The 20262-nt window shown below is 45.6% G+C and overlaps 1 protein-coding gene and 1 long non-coding RNA gene across 15 annotated transcripts in view; both read right to left on the bottom strand.

The window, feature by feature from the left end:
* The window catches only part of mbnl1 (muscleblind-like splicing regulator 1), a 38331-nt gene extending 24881 nt beyond the window's left edge, over window positions 1-13450 (bottom strand). For 3 of the 14 annotated variants that reach the window (XM_068601755.1, XM_068601825.1, XM_068601867.1), the window contains exon 1: window positions 6522-6850. Coding sequence is in view for 1 of the 14 variants with exons in the window: in XM_068601859.1 (XP_068457960.1) it covers window positions 5469-5474 (6 nt within the window). In the remaining 13 variants the exon portion in view is untranslated. Of the gene's footprint in view, window positions 1-266; window positions 287-347; window positions 628-5468; window positions 5761-5942; window positions 6072-6521; window positions 6851-6969; window positions 7077-10796; window positions 10927-13230 lie in introns of those variants that run through there. The other 11 variants (XM_068601780.1, XM_068601788.1, XM_068601807.1 and 8 more) reach the window with 11 other exon arrangements.
* A 3929-nt stretch (window positions 13451-17379) lies between these two features.
* On the bottom strand, window positions 17380-20246 carry LOC137803424 (uncharacterized). The gene is made up of 4 exons (XR_011080062.1): window positions 20180-20246; window positions 19976-20032; window positions 19746-19874; window positions 17380-17501 (listed from the first exon to the last, which is right to left on the bottom strand). It is a non-coding gene; the product is annotated as an uncharacterized lncRNA (long non-coding RNA).
* Between the last annotated feature and the right edge of the window lie 16 nt (window positions 20247-20262).

The following is a 20262-nucleotide window of genomic DNA, read 5'->3' as shown; positions in this document are numbered from 1 at the left end:
GAAAGATAAGAGGAAGAAAGATGAGGGTTGATGATCCGCATCCGAAGGAGACATTCAGGTTTATTTTTGCTCTTTCATCGGAGGTGCCGACCCGCGGCGTTTTGTTTTTTATCAGTTGCAAAGCTCTGTGGGAATATGTAAAAATGTCAGAAATGCAGGGGAGTCAGCTAAAACAAATACAACTTTCACCCGCCCTGCGCTCTAAACACACATGGTGCGCACACACACTCATCGCACTGCGCACACACACACGCACACGCACGTACTCACACAAAGCAGCCATTCACAACTTTCCACCTCTTCTGGTCAACGCAGGAAAAAATGCGATCAAGTCCCGTATCACTTACAGTCGAGCGCAGCGGAGCCGGCCATCGCAAAATGTGCTCAGAGGTGAAAGAGAAGGAAGAGAGTGAAAACAGAGGGGAAGTCGAGGCAGGGCAGCAGGGAGAAGAAGAAGAGGTTAGTCATTTCCCTTCTTGCAAAGCGGTGCGAGAGAGCGGGGACCAATGAGAGTTTGCAGAGTTGCAGCAACATTCTGGGCCGAGAGCCAGGTGAGAAGAGGGGGAGGAGCGAAGGGAAGGAGACGAGGAGAGGAGGCTGACCCACTGCTGCCGGAGAGAGAGAGAGAGAGAGAGAGAGAGAGAGAGAGAGAGAGAGAGAGAGAGAGACTGAACTAATAATTTCACTATTTCTATAACTACCTGGTTTCTCGTAAAGAAGTTGCACATTTATTTCAACAACTTTCATGAAATATTCCAGATAAAGATTGTCCATGAACTCATTTCTGAATTAAAATCACAGCTGCTGTGATCTCAAACAGATATGAACTTGCCTACTGTGAAAATATGTGCAATACGCTCATAAACACAACTTTTTAAATGCAGAAGAGGCTGTTTGTTGTTGTTGACACACAATGTTGGCAGTATTTTTCGGTGAATCCATTGTGCGTTGCTTGCGAGGGGGGGTTTGACCGGCCGGGCTCCCCGTGGGCCCGGCCGGCTCTTATCGCACGAGCCGGGTAACTCACCACACCCTGTGTGGAGAAATCGCTTTTCCAAGAACAGCGTTTGCAACCTTCAGCAGTGCTACGAACCCGCTATGGCTTCACAGCGCCGCAACGCTGCAACACACTATATCAGAGCCCTGCAGCAGCACGGGCCCAAGTCATGATGACCCAGCAACATGGATATATGTTACACAGTGAGGGGGGAGGGGAGGGGCTATTTAGTTTCACCTTGTTTGACCCCTACGATAGCACAACTAGCATTACTGCTGCAAGTGACCTTTGGAGCGCAAGTGTAATCATAACACAAACTCCACAACGGCCCGAGCCCCACAGACAAGTGTGTCTGGATTGAACTTTGAAATTAGATTTCATCATTTTATCTTCGCGGCTGCGAAAAAGTCGGCCAGGTCTAATCTCTCCGTGTGACACCGAGTGCCCTTGGGTAACATCATATAACATCGATGCTGTGCACGTGTTTACTGGTGCGACTCAGTATGACACCGTTTTTGTTTGTTTTTTACGACCTAAATACACTTTGTAATAAGTTCAGTTCAGGTGAGCGAGGATCAGCGCTGAACAAAAGCCGCGGCTGGACGTCAACCACCGCGGTGAAGGAGAGACTCGCGTTATAAAATGATTTAAATATGAAGGCGCCGTGGGCTGTTTCACAAAAGGAGACGCCGCCTGCGTTCTGTCTGGCTGCCTGATCGGTTTCTATTCGCGCCAGATGAGCTCGCATCCATGAGACAGACGACGTGGTGCGGCAGAAGACAGTGCCAGAGTGATAATGTGTGCTCATTACGATCCATCATGTCTGGACATGGGTGTCCTTCCCTTATTGATTTCTTCTTCTTCTTCTTCTCTACGGCTCTTTCTTGTCAGTGTGCCACTCCCTCGATCTAATTCCACTTCACTGTTGGTGCTCTTTGCGCTCGCGGCGTCCATTTCAAATAGATGACTTATTAATATGATCTACTTATCTTCTCTAAACCGCAGAATTTAAACTGCTTTAACCAGCGGATCCTTCTCTACTTTGGCCTTTTTGGGGTTGTTGTATTTTTTGTGTCTCCATCCACGCCTCTGTGCCCTCAACGTGACTGTCTGGCCTGCATTCCCTACCAGCATCCTCAGCAGCACTCCCTCAGACGCCAAGGTCTTGCAAGCTGGTGCAAGGTCGACCACGCTGGAGAGGGAAGATGGCGGGAGAGAGATAGAGAGAGAGAGAGAGGGAGAGAGAGCAAACGACTGTATACTTCCTATCGACCTTTAGGACACGTGGCAGAAGCATTACACGGCTGCAAGAAGAGGAAGTGTGTGTTTTCAATATCAGCAGATCGTCGTCAGCTCGCGGTCACGTGACTCCACCTTCTGCCTGAACGGCACAAACGGTTTCTGACATGAAAAGCAAGCGCGCCCGTCTTTTTAAACTTTGTTGGTCACGAGTCAAATAACGCTGTAGAAACGCTGCACACTTAACCTCCACTGAAAGCGCAAACTGTGCATAACTGCCACCGATTTGGACGGCGGACTGTGATGGATGACGCATAGACGTCGTGTTCCCTTTCACACAGAGAGCTGTTTGGCTATTGAGGCATGCCTCAACTGATTAAAAAGAAGTTGGAGCGATCGAATGAACACGCTTGTTTCCAACCTGGTCTGGTCTTGAAGTTGTGACTAAATGCTGGAGTTCTTCACAGTTATGGAAAGACTTCCTGAGAAATGGCTGAGTGGCACATTATCAGTCTAGTTTAGCGTGTCTTGACAGGTCACGAGTTAATGGAGGCTCTCTACTCATGAGTCATGATCACATTCGACATAATAACTTATGCGTGGAGATAAAAAAGCTACTCGTTGTATTGCAACGCCTGATAAAGCGACCTGACCAACAGATCATAGCGTCGAGCCCGAGCTCCTGTTTTCAGCTTTGACTGCAGAGAACGAGCCGCTCGGTGGAAGCAGCGGCTTCAGCACATCGACAAAGGTGGAGTCAGGGTGACGGTGTGCTGAGGCAGGTCATCTCAGTGGAGGACGGAGGAGGAAATGCAACACCACGGGTCCGGCTGCTCCATGTGCTCAGAATATAGCATGTCGATATCGCACTCGCTGACCTTTACACACACACACACACACACACACACCAGCACATATACGGTCACATGAGCGCGTTCCTGATCTTTTCTCTCTCTGACACACACATTGAGAGGCCGAGGGCTCTTCTGTGTCAGGAGAAATACACAATTGATCCATACTTGTTAAGTTTGGTTTGTTATTAGTGGAGGTTATGGACGACATAAATGCACATGGACAGTTTTTTTAAAACTTATTTTTCAACGGATTAAATGAGATGGCTCTGAAAGGGAGTCTTAAGCAAGGAAGGCTTAACAAACAATGCCTATTGATTCCTCTGTGACACAATTAGATCTCTTGTTTAGCGCACACACACACACACACACACACACACACACACACACACACACACACACACGCACACACACACTAACCTATGCAAACACACAAAACTCTATGTGTCCTGACAGAGGGTATTCTCTCAAGCTGTGTGAATATCTGACTGTGTGTGCAACACAGCATCTTTGTGTGTGTGTGTGTGTGTGTGTGTGTGTGTGTGTGTGTGTGTGTGTGTGTGTGTGTGTGTGTGTGTGTGGTGAAGTCAATGAGGATAATGTCTGGCCTTATGTTTTAATGAGTGTCTAATTGGCTCACATGTGTGTTGTCTGTGTGATGGGACAACGTCTCCACACAGTTACTGATGACACATTTTAGAAAAACTTAAATAAATAAATTGAGAAACATTTGCCAAGGAAGACTGGTTTGTAAAATGTTAAATATTATATAGGTGGAGGCTTTAAATAAGCCCATTTGGCTTTTTGTCTCTTCCTGCAGTAATATTCATTTGTCTCTGCTGGTATTTGTATTTTATTGTTTAAATTGTGCAAATAAATACTCCAAAACAAAAGAGTACTGATCTGCATCTCTATATGTATAGAATATGTTCTTTCCTGGTTATGTCACTCTGTATAGAGGCTCTGTGCCCTTGAGGGTAAGGCGTGATTAGACATGTGGGTTTAGCTTCTTTATCAGTACATCACATGCAAACATACTGTATATAGTTATCTGCATAATTTGAATTAAGTCGATAACGTTCACGCTAATGCATCCGCCACAACAACTGGCTTGTCGCGGAGGCTCAACAGAGCCGGAGCGTCACGATGATGGAGACGACGGCGAGGAAGCGAGGCGGAGACTGAGAGAGCGAGCATGTGACTGTCGGGGCAGCAGTGTGTTAATGAACGTTACAGCCATCCATCGCTGCTTCAGAGACGGAGAGGTTTAAGATGTGGAGGCTCATTCAACTGGGGGGAAAAGAAACAACTTGTGTTGACACCTCTGGACACAACACAAACTAAACAAGCAGATACTTATTACTGGTTGCAGGAGCAGCGGCTCACTGCCGCTGCTGTGTGGTTCAGGTGGACGCCGGCTACTCTGCAAAACATCACGGCGAGACTCAACTGCGTCTCTGAAGTCGGTTCACTTTAGTCGAGTTTAGAATATCGTGAAGTGGAAGGCGCCTCACTCAGCCGGAGCCGTGTCAAAGTGCTGCTCGCGGGGGTTGAAGTGTGGTCACAACAGTAGGAACGTACCGACGAGCCCTCGTGTGATGAAGGCTTAACCTGTCAGCGCAGATTCAGCCATGCGCCTAATCCTGTCTCTGGGGCAGATCCCAGATCAGGGGGAAGAACGTACATGTGGAGCGATTTGCACCCGAGTTCACACGCGTCAACACACGGAGAGAGCGATACCATCTTTTTTACGTTATTAGCCGAAATGTTCACGTCGACAAACAGAAGCGCGATCCTCCAGCTTCTGTCTACCAACAGCAGAGCGACCGCGGGGAGAAAGTCTCAACAATGCAATCTGCCACACATCTGTCTGTGTTGCGCATGTGTGCACACACTCGTGTGTGTGTGTGTGTGTGTGTGTGTGTGTGTGTGTGTGGTACTGTCTGAGCCACCCTGAATCCCAATAAGTCACAACAACAACATTCCTCATCATCGCCCCAACCACGACCGCACCACCAGGAGGAAACCCGGAGAGAGGGAGGAGGAGGGAGGAGGTAAGGAGGAGAGGGACAAAGAAAGAGGGGAGGGAAGGAAGGCTGAAGTTTAAAGCTCTGAAGATCCTCCGGTTCTTGCATACCATGTGGATTCAACCAGTATCATGCGTTCAGACAGTTTTTAGACTCTCGGAAAAGAATAAACGGCTGCAAAAAAAACTTGCAAGTTATTGTCAGATTATTATCGCACATAAGAAAATCCCTTCAGTCCGGTAATCTCTGCTTGAGCCACGCAGACAAACTGAACTTAACTCACGAGAGAAAGAACAACACAACAGGGCGATCTCACGCTATCCCCAAAGCCGTAATAAAGTACAAACAACTTACTTCCATTCCAGTTAAAAAATCGAATAGTAAAATCCTTTTAACCGCTGGGTCTGCTTCACCCCGTCTCTCTCGTTCTTCCCTCTCTTTCTCTGTCTTCAACTTTCTTCCTCTCTCTCTCTCAGTTACTCCCCCTCTGTCAGACGCATGAAAACACTCACTTAGTCACACACACAGACACACACACACTAAAGTACACACTCCCACAGACAGAGTCACCCTCTCACACACTCTCGCCTCCCGCGACCCGGAATGCCTGGCAAGATCCAACTGTACTGAAATACTGCGCTCACCATATAAGGTAGCAGCAGCCTCACATGTCACACGCAATTTACATGCAGCGGGGCGGGAGTTTGCCTTTGCACAGACACACACACACACACACACACACACACACACAAATGCAAAACCATGCTTCCCCTTTACACTGACGCAGCAAAGGGAGGGAAGAGAACGCGAGTGAGAATCGCATTTTACCATCCGCCTTGTTAACTGAGCCCTGCAGGATAACTCCCGACACGTCCAGCGTTGAGTCAAACGGAGGGAATGAAAGCTGAGTGGGCGATCTATTGATCCTCTCCGCTGCTTCCTGGAACAGCCGTGGCCCTCCAAAACACATACGAACACGAACGCACACACACACACAAGCGAATTTTCCTGTTAACTAGCGCTACCCTCAGGAAGTAGCTATTGTGTGACAGTCTGCTTCGAGCCAAGAATGTGTCTCACTGCGTGTCTGTGTTTGTACGTGCATGTGTGCATGTGTGTGTGTGTGTGTGTGTGCATATATCTATAAAACAAGCCGTGACAAATCGAGGTTCACCCCGTGGCCCACATACTGACTAAACACACACACACGCAGCAGACACTAAAGCCAACAATCCCCATATCGCTACCTGTGTTCCAATGCACAGGCGCCGACTTTGGAAAGTAAAGACTGCAGCACACACACACACACACACACACACACTCACACACACACACACACACACACGGGGAGGAAAGATCTAGATACACCAATGAGACAAGGGAGGAGGGTTACGACCGAGCTCTTACCTCTCACATCGCTCTCCAGTGTGTGTGTGTGGGTGTGTGTGTTGGCTTCCGCGTGTCGGTGGACTCTAAGTGTGTGTGTGTGTGTGTGTGTGTGTGTGTGTGTGTGTTCAGACAGGCCGCGGCAGCAGACCCCCAGGCACCGGCTGGACCATTCTCAGGCGGCGAGGCGGAGCGCGGCGAGGCAGAAGACAGGCGAGCGAGTGAGCGAGTAAAGCGACAGCGAACGAGTGGAGGAGCTGTGCAGAGCCGAGAGAGAGAGAGAGAGAGAGAGAGAGAGAGAGAGAGAGGAGGAGTGTTTGTCTGTGTGATTTTGTATGTGTGTGAGTGTGTGTGTACGTTGCAGCATTGGCTGTGTGCGCTAGTGTCTCCCGCCCCCCCTCCCTCGCCTCCTGAAGTGGCTGCACTGAGCTGTGCTGAGACGGGCAGGGCTGTGTCTCTACTGACTCACCAGCCTCTGGATCGTCCGTCTGCCGCCCGAGGAAAAAGTGGCGCTCGCTGGGTGGCAGTAGCAACAGCTGTGGAGGAGGAGGAGGAGGAGGAAGAGGAGGAGGAAGAGGGAGCCCTGACTGCACCGGGCATACAGATCCTGCAGTCCCTTCTCCCTCCGTCTCCTCTTTGCTGAAGCTGGCCACGCCCCCTTAAAACAACACCAGGAAGTGCTGGTTCAGTTACAGCAACACTGCCCTTGCTTATTCAGTGAATACTGAGGAAGGGGAGAGGAGACAGAGGGAGGGAGTAAGGACATTGGAGGAGCATAGCAAGAATATAAAGACAGAGAAAAGGAGGGACTTTAGTAACAGACTGAACATAGAAGCAAGGAAAGTTATGTCGATTGAAAAAGGGAATCAGAAATAAAAGCTGGCGTAGTTAATGTTAAATGCTGCAAGAGAGGAAGGAGTGAGACAGAAACAAAGGATTTAATGAGGTAAGAAGGAGTAAGGAGAAACACAGCAGCTGGATAGAATGATGAGATGAATGTGTGTGAAGGATCTCCTCTCCAGCCTCACACTCCCACAACGCTCACACTAAAAAGCAGAACACACTGAACTGCACGTAATCCTAATGGATTAGGACAGTAAAAGTGTGAGAATAATCTGGACCCGGCGATTCATAAAGAGTCAGCCGGTGCAGTTTGGTTGCAGGCAAGCAACATATTGTTAAAAAAACAACAGACAACATTGAGGCCAAGCTTTCCTGCATATTGCTGTTGACTCGAGGCGTCTGCCGGCTCAACCTTTGCATCCATGGGAAAGCCAGAGAGGCCGAAGGAATCCCTACGAATGTGATTTGGACCTGATGCTGCAATATCCTGTAGCCATGGAGATAGCGGCCTTGGCATCTGCAGGAATCTTTACAGATTTTGAGCCGCGCACCGACGCCAAGTTTTCTGTCTGATCCTGTTTATTGTCTATGACTCACTTCGCTTGACTGTGATCAAGGAGAAAGTGCTTTGCGCATAATGCGAAACCTGGACGGAGGGAAAAAAAAGCTTTGAAAAGTATTTTCATTTACAAAGAGACACACACAAGAACCCTGTATGTGAGATAATGCACAATAAAAACCATTATATCTCATTACTTCTCCTGTGTACGATTGTCACGCCCGTCTTTCCTTCCCTCTCTGGAACAGTGTTTATTGCTGATTAACATGCAGCTGGTGATAAGTTATCTCTAATTCACACAGCAGGGCCGTAAATCCCAGGTGACAATGTGTGGTCGAGCCCCCAGCCGCAGTGCTAACCTTCAGCTAGCCAACGCTCTGCTGCAGCGAGTGAGGACGGTGCTCTTATTAGCCCCAACAGTGAAAGCACATGCCTTGATCTAGTGATAGGAAGGAGATCTATTCCCAACCGAGGGAAAACCGCCCCGCTGGAAGAGGTACAGTCCGTACCGATCAGTCTGATCAATGACCAGAGCGGGTCACCATAACCTCCAAACAGAGCTGACCCATAATGAAGAAGCATGGTGATGGATGCTGTTGTGGCTCAATGGGAGACACATCAGCAAAGCCTCCACAGATGTAGACATTCTGCGAAACTCAGACACTGACGTGGAATTTCCCCTCTGCAGCCGAGTGTAAGCCGGTCTGCTTCTTTCTGTCTCTGCGTCTTTTCTTTTACTCCTCTGCCCCGATGGTCCATATTTCCTATTCATTATTATCCTTCTCCGTACACTATGTTCTCTACAAGTCAGGGGTTTTGTCTCACCAAAGTCCAATAAATATCCCCTGAACCTCCACAACCATTTGTCTATTTGTCGCAACCAGCAGATCCAAATTCCCAGAGGTGTGAATATAAAGCCAGCTGCGGCGTCACCAGATGTTTTGCTCATTCAGTTCCACAAGTTTTATTCTGCATGTAAAAGGATCAAATGTACAACAGGGGGCCTGTTTCTCCTTTTCAAGCGTCTGTCTTTGAAGTGAAACTAGTCATACATCTTCACTTGCGTCTCACAGACAAGAGGACGGTGTGACAGTTGCTCTCCGGAGGACATCAATGAGGTGTGTCGGTATAAGCAAAGCACGACAGGAATCAACACCCTGGGGTTGAGTAAACTAGTCACATACGAAACCAACTGGAAACAGGAAGAGGTGTATGTGGTGGCGTTAAAGGGGAATTCCACCAATTTCACACAACCAGATCACTGGACTAGTCACAGGGAGAAAGTCTGAGAAAGTAACTTTTATTATGTTATCCATTTGTTGCATCAATTTGGATAATTTTGCAAGCGAGCTGCAGTGTTGCTAAAGGGTCGATTGAAAGAGTAGTTTCACGAGGACGCTCCCTAACGCTCTGTTTGATCACATGAACCCTAAACCAACACAGGCTGGCATGCTAACCCCTCTGCAAGCCATCAAATGCTAACTCTTCACCTTCTTCGACCCATATTTTCCCTCCCTCCTCCCCGATGAATGCAACTTTCCACCTTTAAGCTCGCCGATCGTCTCAGTGCTTTGCTATTTCCCAGCACTCCGCAAATGTGACTGGCTGGCCGATGCGAACTCTCACTCCACTGAGGAAATGTCCCGGAGCGTTTGTGTGCCAAACTCCGACGGCTCATCTATCACTAAGGCCGCAAATACACATTACACTCCCATTACAGACCATCACAGCAACAGGACGCAGTCTTGCAGGAAGGCAAGGAGCCGCGTTCACCCTCCGCCATTTCACCCGAGCTCATTGGCTTTGAGGCAGTTTCTACACTTCAAACTTCTGCTCACTTAATCTAAAGATGTTAGAAATGTGCCACACGTTACTCAACATGTCCTTGAAAATAGTACAGAATGTGTGTACGCTCACTGCAACTCATCTTCTCGTGAGCAAACACACATTTCCCTGCTGCGTACTTGTAGTTTACTCTTAACTTCCCTCCACTTTGACGCGGTGAGAGGAAGCAGGTGCAGTTCAAGCTGTCAGGTTTGAAACACAGAGAAAGGAAATAGCACAGTCTTGTCCCCACCTGACACCATTGTGAGTGTGTGTGTGTGTGTGTGTGTGTGTGTGTGTGTGTGTGTGTGCACCATTCAAGCTTGAAGCTTATCTTGGAGATAAAATGAAAACGAATGGAAACACCCTTCGCAAAGAGGCCTTTCACTCTTGGAGCAGTGTGTCTGTCTAAAAGTAGCCTGCAGACAAACTGCAGCAACCATCGAATAAACTTCTTACAATAAACTCTCCTCACATCTCAAACTTCTTACAATAAACTCTCCTCACATCCCAAACTCCTTACAAACTTTAGATCTCTTTACAAATTTGTGTGAAAAGAAAAATTCTGCCAACGCTGGCTTTCTTTCATACACACACACACTTTGCATGTTGCACACTCTGTTCAAACTTGAATTATTTTCCTTCAATACACACTGCACAGCTAATGTATTCTATTGTGTATATATATTTTACATATTTTGCACACTCGGTTTACATCTAATTTAATTAAATTTCCTTAATACACACTGCAGTTATTTGTATTCTACTGTGTGTGTGTGTGTGTGTGTGTGTGTGTGTGTGTGTGTGTGTGTGTGTGTGTGTGTGTGTGTGTGTGTGTGTGTGTGTGTGTGTGTGTATATACATATATATTCTTTCTTAAAACTGTCTCGCTTACTTACGTATTTGCAGGATATCAGAGAAAATGTAATTTTTTAAAGAAGGGACTCCTCAAAAATTACACAATTTTAAAAATCTTGTACAGCAAATCTATAAAAAAACACGGAATAAAACCCAAAGTGATTTAAAGTTTCCAACAGAAATGGATGGTACAGAGAGGCAGTGTGTCTTACCTGTGTGTGTGTGTGTCTATCGCTGACGCGGCACTGGGACGGACAAAGTCACTTCAACGTCGCTCACACCACCGCAATGCATCATGGGATGAACCAACATCTTCATTCCTCTGTTCTTCTCCTCCTCCTCTCATAATAGCACCTTCTGCTTGGCAACGGCCATACCGCAAATGTGGTCAGGTTTACAACGAACCATCGCTGCGCAACATCAAGTCTCCATGACAACCACTCTTATCTCATTTGCATATCCTGCTTGCATTATCTGCTGCTGCCAAATATGGTCACCTTGCTATTCCTTGCCTCTCTCTGCATCCCCTTTTTTTTCAATTATAACTTCCTCTTCCCCACCCCCATCTTCACAACTGTGTGCACTTTGTGTCGAACGCGCGGGCACACACACACACGCACACACGTGCACACACAGACGTGCGCGCGGCCTGTGTGTGAGAAGAGGAAGTGCCTGTGATACTAAGTTCGCAGCGAGATAAGCAGTGAAACAGCTTTTTTTTAAATCAGGAAGTGGGTTGCTGCAAAGGCTGCTCTTGTGGTACTTTAACCCGTTAAGACCTCCTTTCTCATGTTTGAGTCGTCGTAGAAACCCCAAAATAATTACAATATTTGTGTTTATTGTATGTATTTGTTCAGCAAAGTCTTGGGAAAAAAAATGTATATCTGCAAAAAAATCAATTGTAAAAGATATTTTGATGGTAACTATGAACATTCAGCATGATATGAGCCAGATTCCCCAAAAAAGCCTCCTGGAGCGTCAATAAGACACCTTTTTGGAAAGATTAGGACCTAAAGAATCAGAATCTGCAACAAGAATCACAATAAAACAAAGTCTTGTCCTGCTAGGAAGGAGTTTCAGTCAGAAAATTGTCGTTCGGTTCAAACAAATGGAAAAATTACGTATTTTATGCCAAAAGATCGTCTGAATGGGGCATGCTGGGACTTAAAATGGGAGGATTTTTGCACGGTTTCCAACAGGTTAACAAGAAACAGGACTTGCAGTTTCTTACAACAATCCTGCCGTGGATTCCACTAACGCCCTCAGCACGATGTCTGTGGAGGCGGTGCGGGCATTTGGTCTCCCCCTCTTCCTCCTCTTCCTACCCCCCCCCCCCCCCCCCCTCAAGGTCTGTGTCGATCAAACTATCACTGGAATGTTGAACCAGGCCCCTGAAGCCCACACATACAGTAACACTCAGCAGCACTCAGCACCTGCCAGCGCGGAGAAAGAGACGCGGTCAATCACGCCGGACAGCACAGCGAAGCGTAAAGAGCAGCGGCGAGTGGGAGGCAAACGGGCATTTTATCAGCAGAAAAACTAACACACTGAGCAGGCTGCATGTACCGAGCCACACATCACACGATGGAGAAAGTAATACATCAATATTACTTTAATTATGAAACCGTGGCATGTTTACTATAATCAAAAAACAAGCTGCAGCCTCTGACTCATGCCAGTGTTATTGGGTTTTTCTAAAAATGAGACCACATATTTCAAAGATTCTGCATGTTGCTTCACGTCGCAAACACAATCACGCTACGTAGCTGAAGCTTCTAATACCAATAAACTGGATATGAGGAGGTTTTCAGAGCAATGAGGACATCTTCGAAGATTAAATAGACAATTTCAGGAACCTTATTTCTGGCATTTTGGTGACTTTTCATGCATGAAACAAGAATGAAAATGTGTTGTAAAAAGGGAATCTGCACTAAATAGCGACATGTCACCTTTCACTTTGGTACCATCGTGTAGTGGTTTATATAATCCCAATAAACTGTATATCGGAAGGGTCAAAAAATATATATGATGAGGAAGTTTTAAAATAAAAAACATTTGTGTTACACAACTTCAGTTTTTGCAACTCTTACTTCCTTCTTTTCCTGTGAAGTAATGGATGACAGTCTCTGTTAACCTACAGACACGAGCTGGCGTGAAATCATGCCGAGCAAACGTTTCATACTCCGTGCAAAGCTTCTCAAAGCTGACTGCTCTTTCCACCAATCGGCACGGTTGTGCACGGATAGGCAAAACCGCCGGGCAGGCCTCTCATGGCGTAGCGTCACTTTGGCCGCGTGGACACTCGGGCTGCTTCAGCACACGGGCTTCTAAAAATATCGACGAGGAAACTATCTGAGAAGGAAGTAATTTATCCTCAGTTGACCGGCTAATGTATGTCCACGCTGAGGCCAGAGCCACAGTTAAGGGGTCAAGAAAACAAGAACTCCTGCAGATTCATTTTTGAAAAAACAACAGAGCATATTGTGTTTGTTGACATTAACTAGATAGTTGATCTGGTGATTTATGGGTTTTTAAAATGCTAAAAGATCTCCATGTTTCTTTTCCATTTTCTCAGTAATGCATCAGGTGATCCTCTCATCTCAAGTTGAGCAGTATCGTCTCTCCATCTGGCACTTTTAAACCTACCCAGGTGGAGTCTGGAGAAGCTCTGAGGAAGCACCAGAGGCCCCGAGCACCATCTCTCCTCCGCTGGGCTGCCGAGACTCTGGGGACTGGAAGTCAAAGGAACCGGGCCTAATTTAGCCTCCGCTGCTCCGCAAGCTGCCAGGAACCAGAGTGAGACTCCTTCCCTTTTTAGGAGCCTGGACTCTGCAGTCTGCAAGTGGCATTGCAGCATTCCCAGCTACACTAAGGACCTGCAGAGAGAGAGAGAGAGAGACAGAGAGAGGTGACAGTCAAACATTTGTGCTATGGACGCTCCGTTTGAGTTATTACCTCGGTCTAAAAGGTCAGAGCATTTACTGTGGGGAGTATTTCATTATCATCATTTTGGGGTTATTGACATTACTCACAGTGTAAGCTCATTTAAGTCAGGTTTTGACACGTTTACAATCTTTACAACACTTTCAGTAGAAACATGTGCAGCTTGTTCCTGTTCCTGACTGACATGTTGTGCCGTGACAACAGAGTAATTAGGCGTGTGACTAAATTTGGACGGTGACTAACTTACACAACCCACTGAGCCCCGACACTGTGGCACGTCCTCTTTAATAACCTCGCTCTGCACTGAAAGCACTAGACGCTGTCAGCGAGGAAGTGTTTTCCCCCTCCATCGAGATCCGGCTGATTTTCACGTGAGAAAACACTCCTCTTTCACCAACACGAGGCACACACAGGAGTATATTATCTGAGTAAGTTTAGGAAACAAATTGATTTCCGAGAAATTTCAAAATTAAAAATATAATTCAACGCGTTATTGTGCTTTCTTAAAAATACTAAGAAGTAAAAGGAGGCAAGTTCTCGTGGAAATGATGGACACGTTGCTACGTATTAAACCGTGGCGGCCCATGTATTTAAAATAAATGGATTAGATGAGGATTACTCATTGAGCGTCCACTCCTTCCCTATCCTCTTGTTTTCCTCTTGTGATACGACTCCACATGTATTATAGAAGACAGCGATCACATAAGCCACGGTATAGAATACACAACAGGATTATCTATGCTGGAGAGACTCAGTCTCATCCTCGCCTCCCACCCACTGAGAGGAGCGCACAGATACAGAGAACCTCTGGCAGAAAAAACATTCAAACTGACGCTTTCCCATTAGTGAGCTCGAGGTCCCAGTCCGGCCGACAGGCCCGCATAATGAGGAGATAAAGGCTACGAGGGCGTTATCCATTAGGAACTGTTTTTATGAAGATAATTATTCATCTCTCTCTCTTGTGTCACGGACGGCTATTAATTAAATTACCCTTCCTTTGCAGGGATTGCACATTAAAGCTCTTAAAGAAACTTTAGCGTTGCAGGAAGTCGGCGGCTGCAGGTCGGTGGGAGTGCGACGTCATCCGGCCTCCTCCGGCCTCCTTCACCTCCATAAACAGTGAAGTTCACTGGAACTCTGTGCAGCTGCTTAGAAACTTGACTGACGCCATCGATGTGAATGATGAGCTCAGTTAGCATCATCGCCTAAATATGCAATTGAATCATAACTCGAGGATATTGAGTGACATCAATGAAACATTACGTTACAGTCTTCTGTTGATGTTGTACCTGCGTTGCCAGCACATTCACATAACACCAGCGGTACAGAAGTACATGAATAATAAACAACTAATCTGGTTGTTCTAATCCTGTGTTAGTCATCCAACTGTTCTGGTAAATATCTCTTTTAATAGTTAAGGTTTGCTCATTTCTAGTTATGTTAGCTCTGGGAACACACGGGGGAAAGTACGCAGCTTCAAATGTTTACAAGTTTTCATCAATTCATTTCATCTAAAGCCAAGGTGAACCCTTTTCTTTATATGAGAAACGCCCAATATGGCTGGGAATTTTTATTTTGTATTTATTATTGAAGTTAGTCACATATCAAATGCACACTATTGATCACACATCAGTCCCAGTGCTGTGTATACTTAACATGTGTATTTAGGGGAAGAATGTTGGTGATTTAGAAGATATTTATACACAAATACAACAAATGTACACTGCATGTCATTAAATTCACCCGTAACCCTGGTGTGTAATGCATCCTCTGGGCTGAAAGACAACGTTCATGCGACATGAAGAGGTTAAAGGGTCACAATAAAACAGCAGTCTGGTGCCAATGAGCATTCAAACTGTGTCTGCTCGCTGTAATCAAGTTTAATTTCTGGTTCTAAAGCGCTTTAATGTGAGTGATGGGGGAACACAAACATCTACACAAAATCTCAGACGGTATCGCACCTCATATAAATTAGTAATGAATTATCATATTATATCACATCGGGTCCCTCACCGGGTTAATATGGAGCAACGGTTGGACCACTAGACACATGTGTACGTCAAAACCATTTTCCATACAGTACAAGAACCTCCACTTAGTCTCATAGCAACCGCTGAACTCGACATGGCACCTATTGTAATTCTAAAACCAGCTAAGCTGAGTGCCAGACATAATTATATCTCTCCTCGACCAATCACAGACGCCTGAGCCATAAATAACAGACGGCTCTCCTGCAGAGCACCGGTCTGCGCCGAAAAGTCAACAAACACTTTCTCCAGTAGCGGCTCTCGCTCACGACCGGATCGGATCGCACAAGCCGAGGGGAGAGACGCAGAGGCCCATGGGTTCACGAGAAGGAAGATAGAGAGAGCGGAAAAAGAAAAAGAAAATGCAGCCTATGATTACTGAGTCATAATGAAGGCTGTTGGATGGGACTGTGGCCATGAGCCGTGTCATTAAAGACTGGAAAACCTACAGAAACACAGGCTGGAAGACAAGGACGCATAGCAGGGGATCCAAAAGCCCTTTCAGACAGATTCTTCAAAGTTATTGCAACATTTTACAAATATTACACAAATAATCTCAATAGCAGAAGCCGCTTTGCAAGTGGTAACGGCTCCACTTTCAAGCATTATTACCCCGTGTGTGTTTCTGCCAGACGGCCGCCGCAGCGCTCTGGGAAACGACTTAGTCCCCCCCCGGGGCCTTATATTTAGATTTTACGACCAATATTGAATTCTGACCTACGATATTTTCTCCAGGGTGATTTGAGATGTCACCTCAACAGGGCAACAACTTATGGCCGCAATTACGTTCAGATCACATCACAAGGCTCGAGGAGGGCATTGGTCCATTTGTTCCCGTCGGGTGGCGAGCGATGGGATGTCTGCACGTAAGGCGAGTTTAAAAAGTCACTAAGGGAGTTTGAGAGTTGAGCCAAGCTCTTAATGTCATTTCATCATAACCACTGTGGAAACATGTCACAGAGACAAAATGGCAGCTTGAACACAAACATGACAAAACATTTTCCTCACTTGCTGAGAGGCTTTTTAAAAAAAAAACACGCTCAGTTTTTAAGGAACGTGATCTTATCACCAGAGATGCCAACGCATACAAATATCACGTCTTGTCACATACCTTCTGAGATTTGCAAACATGACAAGATAGAAGCACCACAAGACATCCTCGGCATGTACCACGTCGTAAAAGAAGATGTGTTCTACTTCTCTCCTGCCCTCCTTTGCTATTTGTCTCATCTAGCGCCTCTTTTATGAGGAGGTGATACTTTCTAGACTTCAGTGTGACATATCCAATGAGTCATGCTGTTATCCTCGTTTGTGACATATGAAGCTTATGTAGGGGTTCGTCTTGAAAAGGATTAGGTTATATTGGCCTTTTATGAGGCCAGTCGGATCATTCACACAGAAACTACCGGCACCGTCTATTGAGGATGGATCTTTTTCTCTGATTTTATGTCACAAAAAGGTCCAGATTTAAAACAGCATATTGGCCATTATAATGTTTTTAAATTTGTGCAATTATGACGTTATGCACAGGATCTGCGGACAATAATTACAAATGGTTAAGCAAGAGTTAAGCGATCAATCGGTAATATTATCACATTGTCTTGTTACAGTGCCTTGATACCTTTAAATTAATATTCTTAATACAAACCTGAAGGACAAAAGTATTCCTTTCGAGGTGAAGCGACTGTGTGATGCTACAGGCAGAACAGCCTGACCCCTATTTCAGCTCCCAGGATGTTTTCCTCAAGCATCCCTATTGGGATTCTGGTAGCCTACATTCAACGCTTCAAGGTCGGCAGCAGTGGCAAATTAAATTACTTGTCCTGTTTTGTGGTGTTGGCTCCGGGTCAACAGCAACTTGGCTAAAATGATGAGTGCGGGATTCTGAAGGGAGCTGCATTCGTCCCGGTGTCATGTTTGCAAAGCAAGACGCAGCGATGAAAAGAGCTGAAATCAAAAGCAGTGTATTAAATTCTGCTTCTGTAGTCACTTGCAAAAAAAAAAAAAAAAATCAATTACCGCTGCTTTTAAATGCACCACTTTCTACTGGTGTCCTTTGGGTTTATCCTGCTGCTGGGGGGACGTCATGCGGTTGCACACGGACTAAAGCGCCACGACATGAGGCCAAATTTGTTAAAACTCACCCCACAGCAGACACCACCTGCTGGACATCTTGAGGTCTGATACGTGGCCACAAGAGATGCATGTTCAACACATTTGTTGTGTTAATGTTGTTGTTGTTATTGCAGCAGATGACTTTGTCACAATAATATTGCATTAATTTAACATCACTTTACGTAGACGTCTTTCACTCAGCAGTCTTCATTCCCATAATACGTTTCTGTCCTGGAGGTTTCAGTATCTGGTGTTAGCTGTCTCTGCAGCAGCATGCAGGGTTTATCTCTGAGTTGATGAGTTGCTCGTTATCAGCAGACAAACAGCTTACACACCACACAGTGGAATGGGAGGAACGCAGCGCGTGTAATGTGTTGTCAAAGAAGACAGAAGCAAACAGACAACTTGATATTGTGCTGCACTCGACTGGTCACATATATGACCCAGAGGTCTGTTTGCAATGTCACCAAGAGGAGCGACGATTTATCTCAAAGTATTATACTGTAGCTGTGTTATCTTACTTGGATAAGTAGGATGAGGTAATGTCTAATTAGCCGATGATATACAGTTTACTCACGGCCACAATAATATGAGTATGACCTCTGAACACAGACACACACAGGTTGGGGTGGTATCTGCACTCTCACGTTATATTTACACTACGAGTGACAAAGTGACAAAGCGGCAAAGCGTGGCGAGCTGCATCATGAGGCCCAAGATGTTAATGTGTCAATGACACACAAAAGGCGATTTAAAGCCAGCCTCCATGGAAGGTGTGGTATAGAAGTGTGTTCAGCTCGGGCAGTGACATAATTGTTAGCTGTAGTCAGAGGTCCCACAGACTTGACCTTTTCCATTTGAATCTTAACCAGAAGAGGTCAGTAAAACATTGCTTTCCTACTCAGTATGTGGTTCATCTCTCAGTATGATGCTGGGACTTCTCTACACTAGAGGGCAGCAGAGCAGCACCCAACGACTCGCCCTCACCTCTGAATACTGCACATACATGCAAAGGTAGTCTTACTAGAAAGTCCCTCATACATAGAATATGTAGAACTACACACATAAACACAAAGACACATTACAGGAGTTATCTGGTTATTCATTGCCCTTAACTGTACATTTGTGTAAATGCAGTATGGGTGTTTGCGTGATCGCTAAAATTTGAATATTTGTGTAAAAAACTGAGAGGTCTGGTTTGATATACCTCACATACTAAACCAAATCTGGGGCTTATATGTCACTTTTAGCCATATTGAGAAGCAGTCTGGGTTTAAAAGAGAACCAGATCACCCTTGGCAAAGGTTATGCCTCTCCCAAGTACCTTTTGTTGCTTTTTGTTGACAGAGCAGATGAATATTTAACAGGAGGAAGGAAAGTGGTCGGCATCAGATCACTAAGAAGAAAATAGCACTGTCCCCGTCATGTGACCAGACTTTCAATGGTCTGATGACGGACTAGATGGACTCTTTTGATTGGCTGCTTATTCTTATTTGTCGGCCCATTATTGAGCTTCAATACCAACTTTAGAAGAAAAGGGACATGGGCAAATAGACTGCGCTGCATGTTATAGGTATGCTGTGGCTTCTCCACGTACATTTGGCTTTATTGTGTAAACTGTGACTTCATAGGTCAGACGAGGTTGTATGCCTCCAAGAGAGATGCGGGCCGGGTGGACGCGTGTGCAGTTCGCAGCATGGACGGTGAACAGAGGCTCATGCGGGTGATCAGCCTGATGCGGATGGAAATAAAAAAGCTGCAGCTGGAGAACATGGGCCTGAGGAGGACGGCTGGAGCTCACCTCAGAAAGAACGCAACAGTTCCCATCATAACACCAGAATGTAGAGGTAGATCAACTAGTATTGGCACTATGTATTCTATATGAATTTCAAGTTTTTGCAATAGATACAAATAGTGTATATATATATATATATATATACATATATATATATATATATATATATATATATATATATATGTGTGTGTGTGTGTGTGTGTGTGTGTGTGTAAAATTGCAATTTTACTTTTTAAATTAATCTCCTTAAATATAAGTGTCTTGTTCCTCCCTGGACTCACCTATTTGGGGTTATATAATATTTTTTTCGTCTTTCTCTTATTTAGAGAGCATCGTGATGACAGTGAGGAGATACTCCATCTTCCAGAGGCTGGTCGACCACCGGGACGTGCAGTTGGATAAGCGGTGGACTGGAAAACAGCAAAGATGAAAGTTAGCATGGTGTTAAACGAGGCCCCATCTGACACTGACACAGAGTGGTCGTTTTAACTATGCTTTCTGTAATAAGTACCATCTGTTGGGACGGCGGCCTGGCCTACAGAAAGGGATTCCTGCGGCATGGTGTTAGCTATATTTTGGCATTTGGGACAAAATGTTAACCCGGGGCCTTTCTATCAAATAAAGTTGTTCTCCGCCCTCGGTGTTTTTTTTGTCAATCCTTTCATAGTTGAAACAGTTATGTTTGCACACAAAGTTTACTCACTTAAATACTTACAGTTTCTCGTCGAAATATTAATATACATTGTGACAGTTAGCCTAAATGTTACCACCGCTCTGTGTTGTCAACCTGTGGAATGC

Source organism: Clinocottus analis, unplaced genomic scaffold (assembly GCF_023055335.1).
Source record: "Clinocottus analis isolate CAN_PGR_092001 unplaced genomic scaffold, fCliAna1.0.p SCAF_11, whole genome shotgun sequence".
Classification (NCBI taxonomy): domain Eukaryota; kingdom Metazoa; phylum Chordata; class Actinopteri; order Perciformes; family Cottidae; genus Clinocottus; species Clinocottus analis.
This window is presented reverse-complemented; position numbering and strand designations above follow the sequence as displayed.